The sequence below is a fragment of the Brassica napus genome, chromosome A1 (assembly GCF_020379485.1).
Source record: "Brassica napus cultivar Da-Ae chromosome A1, Da-Ae, whole genome shotgun sequence".
Classification (NCBI taxonomy): Eukaryota; Viridiplantae; Streptophyta; class Magnoliopsida; order Brassicales; family Brassicaceae; genus Brassica; species Brassica napus.
The window spans coordinates 24,321,212-24,329,125 of NC_063434.1; the positions used below are offsets into that span (position 1 = coordinate 24,321,212).

The 7,914-nt window shown below is 29.2% G+C and overlaps 1 protein-coding gene across 2 annotated transcripts; it reads right to left on the bottom strand.

The window, feature by feature from the left end:
- Positions 1-1,633: 1,633 nt before the first annotated feature.
- Positions 1,634-4,336, bottom strand: LOC106346684 (ABSCISIC ACID-INSENSITIVE 5-like protein 7). Of its 2 annotated transcripts, none has more exons than XM_048738096.1 (5): positions 4,146-4,336; positions 2,401-3,460; positions 2,220-2,291; positions 2,125-2,154; positions 1,634-1,964 (listed from the first exon to the last, which is right to left on the bottom strand). In XM_048738096.1, exons 2-5 carry the CDS (start codon positions 3,415-3,417, stop codon positions 1,896-1,898), a joined length of 1,188 nt encoding a protein of 395 aa, XP_048594053.1. In that variant the 5' UTR covers positions 3,418-3,460; positions 4,146-4,336; the 3' UTR covers positions 1,634-1,895. The 2 variants fall into 2 exon arrangements, with proteins under 2 accessions (XP_048594053.1, XP_013641541.2); XM_013786087.3 differs by having other exon boundaries at positions 1,634-1,970.
- Between the last annotated feature and the right edge of the window lie 3,578 nt (positions 4,337-7,914).

Genomic DNA, 7,914 nt, shown 5'->3' on the forward strand with positions numbered 1-7,914 from the left:
GTATTTGTTGTAAGGCAAACCTTTTACCTTTGATACATAAACATAAGAAGAAAATGATCAATCGATAAATCTAAGATATAATCTAAATGATTAAATAAAAAAGAAATAAAAACCTTGGAGGTTGGGTTAATGGGTTGCATTCCGGAGAACCTAGGTGGCTAGGTCGGCAACTATCGCTTGCGAGGCACGATTCACAGTGTAGGCCCGGATCACAGTTCTTGCTTACGATGCATATTTTTGGGGGAAGGAGCAGCTACTTTGTAAGCTCCTAAAGACTTAACCTGTAATTTGCATTTGCCTTGACAGTAACCAACAATGAAAAATAAAGTTAAAATTCTAAATTAAATTTTCTCTTAAAAAAAGAAAGAAAGAAAGAGGATTGCAGGTATCTTAGAGACAATGATGCAGCAGAAGAGAAGATGGGTCTAAGATTATAAATAGCATGTCAGCTACATTCAAAAAGTTATGTAATCCAATGAAATTTGCGTTAACGCCGGTCCAGAGCAATAGTATAAAAGATACACTCACACGAGGGATAACATACTATACTTGTATATGATATTTGAATAAATTGTAATGTACTTACTTCCGTAGTATACGATCATTGTCTTAGAGGATCATTAGACCATGATGATCGCAAGGGGTCCTTAAATTTTTCTTTTTTTTTTTCTAAAAAAAAGAAATAAAAGAAAACTAATCGTGGACCGCCATGTGTCGGTGGAGTCTGTAAACAGTGCTAAAACCACCCAATTACTGATCTTTATTTGGTGATTTTGCAGAGTGGTTTTTAAATTTTTGTGGGATCCACACATCAGTAGGATCCGCATTTTGTCAAAAAATCTCTCTAAAAACTTTGGGATGTTCATGCTCTTAGAGCATCATTATCCACCGTAGTTAAAGAGTTGCTTAGGCTATTAAGTCAAGTAAAATAAATGAAAAAAAAACTAAAAATTAAAGGGGACATCGCTTGATGAGACAACGCAAGGGACAATAGTTTAGGACACGTGTAGGATAGATGAGAAGAGAGAAGATGAGCATGATTAAGGTTTGCTTTGGTTCTCTCTTCACTTACGGTTTTTTTTTTTTAAATGTTAAATAAATTTAAGAAACCTAAAATAATAAGTTGCAATGGAGGTGCAAAAATTATAAGTTGCTTACCAAATCTCCTAACCAACTTTTACTTTTTTTTTGGTAAAATAACCAACTTTTACTTCTTAAATATTACTAAAAAATAATTAGGCAACCCATAATGGGTACCTAAGATAAGGTGCTCTTAGGGGTGCAATTTCTTTAGAAAATCTCTCAACCATTTAATATTAATATAAGCTTACTATGTGATGAAAAATTAAATATGAAAAACAAAAAAATAATCACAAGATGACACATGTAACTTTAATCTTTCCAAAAGTTGTAAACATTCTGGTGTTTTCTCTTCCTCTCTCCTGCTTTTGTAATATTTTAGTATTATTTTTAGGAGAGAAACTCAGCAAATCTCTATTGCTGCGCATGCTCTCAAGTATATGACATATAGGTGTCCGCATGCTAACATTTAGAGGTAGTTTGTGATGAAGTGCAATTTTGGAAGATAAGTACGTTTTCTAACAGAGTCAATATTGGTTTAGTTGTCAAGATATACATAAACATCGATGTCTTTTATAAACCCAATCAGACTATAAAATACAAAACAGAGTATTATCTAAAACCCATAGACTAATGAAGGCCAGGGCACAAAATATGTTTTAATTCATAATGGAAACTTCTACTCTCTGTAACCTAATATTCCCACTCAATAAAATCTCTCTTAATCTCCTGTACAAGTAGCACTGTCTCCTATTACATTAGTCCCATGCAAAGAGGTGTCTGGTTTGATCGGTTCTTGTTGCTTCCTTCTGCTTTTACCATGGACCGGTTAGTGTCCTTCTCAAGCATTGCCTTTTGCTTCCCCACGGTTGCTTCGAAGATTCCTTCAGCTGCCAATACAATCAAATTTAGCAGTAGTTACAACACAAATGTCTTGATGCCAGTAACTATTAAACCTTTTATGTTTTTTTAAAAATAATGCTCTGCAGAATCAATGGTTTGTAGATGAACTTATAAAAACAAATAAAGTTCTCAAATAATTACCTCATTCTTCTGCATTTCCATCATCTCAGCCTGCAAAATAGAGAAAGCTTAGCATTAGAACCAATCAGCTATATTCTGAGAGGCACGAAAGAAACCTGTTTCTTCTGCAATTCTTGATTCACTTTCTTGAGCTTTTCAATCTCAGCTTCTAGCTCCAAGGTATAAGCCTGCAAATTAATGGATAATAATAAAAACATTTTAATACTACAAGTGGTTCAGGACGCAACAAATCTTTGCTGATTTTATATAAACAGTTTGGTTAATATTAATACTCACCTGCTTCCTAGCTCTTGATCTAGCAGCTGATTCTCGGTTCTTGATCATTCTCCTTTGCCTCCTCTCAATAACTTTCTCTAGACCAGTATTACTTCTTCTTCCTCGGTTAAGCACGTAAGGAACCGGTGACAGAGAATTGTTTTCAGCGCTACTTGTCCCTGGAGAGGTTGCTGCAACAGTGACCCCGCCTCCTCCAAAGCTACCCAATCCATTATTATTATTGTTGCCTGCATTATTCCCAGCCCCAGCAAATGCCACGTTTGCTTGTTTAGGAAAAATGGTTTGAGGCATCCGCTGGTGAGGAGGAGGATGTGGTGGCTGGTTCAGCTGCTGTCTTGGCTGCAACTGCGGTTGTGATGACTGTTGTTGAAACTGCTGGTGTGATGGCTGCTTCAAGATCATGGAATCATTAGTACCATTATTGAATGAAATGTTGTTTTGATTTGGCTGACCAAACCCAAAGCCTAACCCTCCAGGAGCTCCGTTGTTACTATAAAACCCATTGTTATTGTTGTTATCTTCTCTGACAACCCCAGCGCGGAGCAGAAACTCCTCAAGCGTTATTTCCCCTAGAGTCTGTTGCCTCTGAGGCGCATTGGACTCACTACCACCTCCACTGCTACCTACCATATTACCGTCCTTGGTGAACAAACATTTCCAGACCTCATCAACAGTTTTCTGACTAATCGTTCTAGGCAACGTCAGCGAGCCTTGCCTCTGGAGAGGGATACCACCACCCGGTTGAGCTACCGCTGTAGCAGCAGCAGCTGAAGAAGTCATGGTCATGGCCTGAGCTTCCTCAGCAGTCCATATGCTCTTCAGGAGTTCATCCATGTTCATCGACCCAAAATCTTTTCCTGGTCCACCAAGTAGTGTGCTCTGAAGCTCATCAAAGGTTAGTGAGTAAAGCGAGGACTGCCTCGCCAAGGGATAAGCGTTATCTGTTGGCTTCATCTGGTTACTTCCTTCCCCTCCACCACCTCCTCCTATGTTGTTGAAATTGATGTGAGTTCCCATACTGCTTGTCTTCTTCAGTGAAATTAAAAGAACTGAATGCTTCCTTTTGAGAGGTAAAAGATCAAATTAGAGTGGATAACACAATGGTAAGAAGTTACAAGTGAGCTATGATGTGTCACATAATAATGCATGTTGACATCCATTTAAGAGTAACTAAAGAGAACAAAACTAGACAAACCACATAAATGTGTGTGAACACATGTAAAAGGAAAGTAAGAAGTCAATCAATAATGGCAGATTTTAAGATAACGTTTTCTAATTAAAAAAAAATGTAAATGAATTCATAACAGATACAGTGTTCTCTCAAAACCATATCACCATACTATACAGATGTATTAGAACAGATTCAGTATGTCACATCTTGTATGTGTCTTCAGAGGATACTCAAAACCCAGAAAATTAGTTAAGAAATGCAGACAATTAATCTGGAAAGAAACATAATTTAATCTTAAAGTCGATTGCTTTCATCAAAACCCAACAAGCATGAGAAAGATCTACTCAAGATTCCAGAGTGAAAGTAACCCTAAACATGAATCAAATCGATAAGACTCCAATTTCACTACAAAAGATTAGTCCTTTACTACTTCTGTCTGATTCAGAAACACACAGCAACAAAAACAAGCAGAGATAAGACATCAAAGATTGATCCGACAAAAGACAAGATCCAGATATAAGCAAGGATAACAAAAAGAAAATGAAAAAGAGAAGATATATGTAAAGATCTTTACCTAATTAGATTTCTCGAAAATTTTAGATTTTTGACTGCGAAAACGCCAGAGAAGCTGCTGGGAGAGACGACAAGTGTGTTGCTACCACCTCGACACGAACAGCCATTTTAAGGGTGAAACCTTTTATTTTTCTTCTCTGTGGGATTTTCTTGATTTTTTAATTTGTTTTGTTGTAATTATCTGTAAACATTATGATTATAATTAAATATTATTATATCTGTCTCGATTGAGATACGTGGGCGAATAACAAAAAGAGTCTTAAGATTTTAAGATGCTTGTAATATCAGCCAATTAGATTGCGTAACGTGGGAAAACGTAGGCCGTTCGTTTGGTTGAAGACTGTGCTTGTATTTTTTTTCCTGGAAGTTAAATCATAATAATAAATATTCTTTGTTTTTTGGGTTGAAGACTGTGCTTGTATTTGAAAAAACAAATTATATTTATTTTACATAGATTGTTTTCTATGATTAATACTTTTTAATAAATTCAGATCAAGAGTTATTTAATACTTCAATTACTTTTTACAAATTACAATTTAGAAATTATTAACTACTCTAAATATATAGAATTTGCTTTAAAAAGGATTTTGAAACAACTTTTAAATATTTGTATTTTGAAAATCTATATTATAATTTGAGAAGTAAATTTGCTTATTTTTTATTTTTTCTATAATTTTAGGTAAGTTTACTTATTTGTCATATCTCTATAATTTTAATTATTTGTCATATTGTATTACTTTTATCTAAGTCATTAATTTTAATAATCTAAAGTTATATACATCTATTATTAAATGGTTGTATATTTAGTTGTAAATATTTATAAACATAAATTAATCAAAATAAATAAATATCATGATATTTTACAAGATATACGCCAATAAATTTATTCAAGAATCAACAGTTTTCACGACAATGTCAAACTTTCTTCCATGATCCTATCATGTAGCCAACAAGAGATTCCACTAACAATATATGATTTGGTTACTGTTAATAAATAAATTTATTACTATATTATACAATTACTTATAAATTATTATAATGAAAAAAAACTTATTTTATAAAAGGATAATTTCTATACATATATTGTATTGTTATCAGAAAACAGGTTTTCACATATAAAAAGTTGATTTTTATTCTAAAAAAACAAATACTAATCATGTAACAATTTTGAATATGTATAATCAAAAAAATATTCACTGATCTCAAATAATTATTTATTACTAGATATGAGCCCGTTGCGGTTGCAACGGGTTTTTGTTTGATGTTTTAATTTAATAAAAACATAAATTAATATATCATTTTATTATAGTATTATGATTGTTTTTTTCATATGTTGTTTAAGATTTATTTTATAATTCAAATATTTTCACACATAAGTTCAAGTTAAAATTTACATTTTATAATAATGGTGCATAGATTAGTTGTTATAAACTTTATACTAAGGATTGGAGAAAATACTATACATAAACATTTAAATTGAACCCAGTCCGAATATAAAAAATGAAAAGTAAAAACGAAATGAAAGTTAAGTACACAAATCAAATAAATGAAAACATTAAACGTGTTCTTATATACTAATTTAATGTTTTATTAAATAAGTCTTTAAACTTTTATTTTTCTAGGATTTTTTTTTAAAAAGAAAACATTAAATTTTATAACTATCCTTTTTATTTACAATTAAAAAATATTATATACTCTTTTACAATTTTGTTTAAGATTTTAGAAAAGGTAAATTTCTGTCATATAGCCTATTACAATTATCTTCTTTTTAGAATTTCATAAAAACATATATTGCTCTCAAATAATTTATTTTAGTTATTAATAAATATTTTTCAAATTTCTATTTTTACATTTCGTATCAATACTAATTTTAAAAAAATTTTGTTAATTAAATAATTTTTAGTATCATGTTCATCATCAAACACTCTCTTAAAAAAATATCAAATAAAGTTTTACAACTATTTTTGGTTAGGACTTAAAAATATTATATAAATTTCTTTTATTTAGGATTTTTTTTTTAAAAAAAAGAAAACAACTATCAAATATTTTCTTACAGTTTTGTAGGATTTTGGAAAAGAAAATTAGTATTACATAATCTTTTACTATTATATTTTGTCTAGGATTTAAAAAAAAACATTTCTATCAAATAACTATTTCCAGTTAATAATAACTATTTTTAAATGTTGCAATTTTCAAAAATCCTTTTTCAATATCATTAATAATTTTTACAATTTTTCTTGTAAATTGAATAATTGTTACTATCATGTTTATCATTCGATTTTTGAAGTAAAAATTACTTTTAAATAAAATTTTACAATTCTCTCTAGTCACGATTTGGACTCGTGCATTGCAACGGGCTTTGTTTGATATTTTAATTTAATATAAAATTTTTAAAAATTATTTTTTTATAGTTTTAAATATGAATAATTGTGGTTCCTTTTGATTTATGATCTTTTTAATTAGGATTTGAATAAAGGAAAATTAACATTAAACACTCTTTTACAATATTTTGGTTTAAAAGTTTTAAAGAGGATAATTACTATTAACATTTTTTACAGTTATCTTTTATTTATGATTTTAGAAAAGGAAAATTAGTATTAAATAAATTATTTGTACAAATCATTTTTGGTATAAGATTTGTAAAAACGAAAATTACTATTACTGTTTTCAGAAAAAATCAGATTTTAATAAAGGAAAATTAAAAGTAAACACTCTTTTACAATTTTTTGGCTTAAGAATTTAAAAAGGATAATTACTATCAATTTTTTTACAGTTATCTTTTATTTATTATTTTAGAAAAGGAAAATTATTTGTACAAATAGTTTTTGGTTTATGATTTTAGTAAAGGACAATTAGTATTAAATAAATTATTTGTACAAATCGTTTTTGGTATAGGATTTGTAAAAACGAAAACTACTATTATTGTTTTTCTAAAAATCGTGTAAATGTGTGAATATAGTTTTTTTTGTTTATGATAGAAAAAAAAAAGAAAATTAGTATTAACACATCTCACAATCTTAATTATATAACTGTCATGTGTAGCGATCGTGTTAATTAGCAACTTTGAAGAACCAATAAAACAAAATTAACATTAAACATTCTTCTACAGTTTTTTTGGTTTAAGATATTTAAAAAGGATAATTACAATAAAATTTTTGTTTTACAATTATCTTTTTTAATGATTTTAGAAAAAAAAACAGTATTAACACATGTCACAATCTTAATTATATAACTGCCATGTGTCGCGATCTTGTTAATTAGCAACTTTGAAGAACCAAGCTTTATATAATAAGATATTTATTAAATATTTTTTCTTTAACAAAAAAATATATTATATTAATTATGAATGAATGTAGTGTATAAGGAGATTTTCCAATATTTATAATATATGAAAGTTTTTAAAAAAAATTAACATAGTAATAAGCACATATATTTTGATGAAAAACTTTATTATATAGAAGTAATTTGATGTTCGGTTTAAACTTATCATAATGATCTTTAAATTATAATGCATGTATTAATAAGTAACTAGGTGTTTTGCCCGCATATGCGGGCTTAATCGTCTTACAAATATTTATTAGTTCTTTTTCAAAAAAAAAGTATTTATTAGTTTTGTTTTTTTATTAATTCAAAAACCAGAATAATAACTTATTATTTATGTTTTCAAAACAATTAAATAAAATATCCCATATACTATATTTGCGAAGTGATTTTGCCACATGTTCTCTCTACAATCATTTTTACAAAAACAAGTAATATTTTTTTAAAGT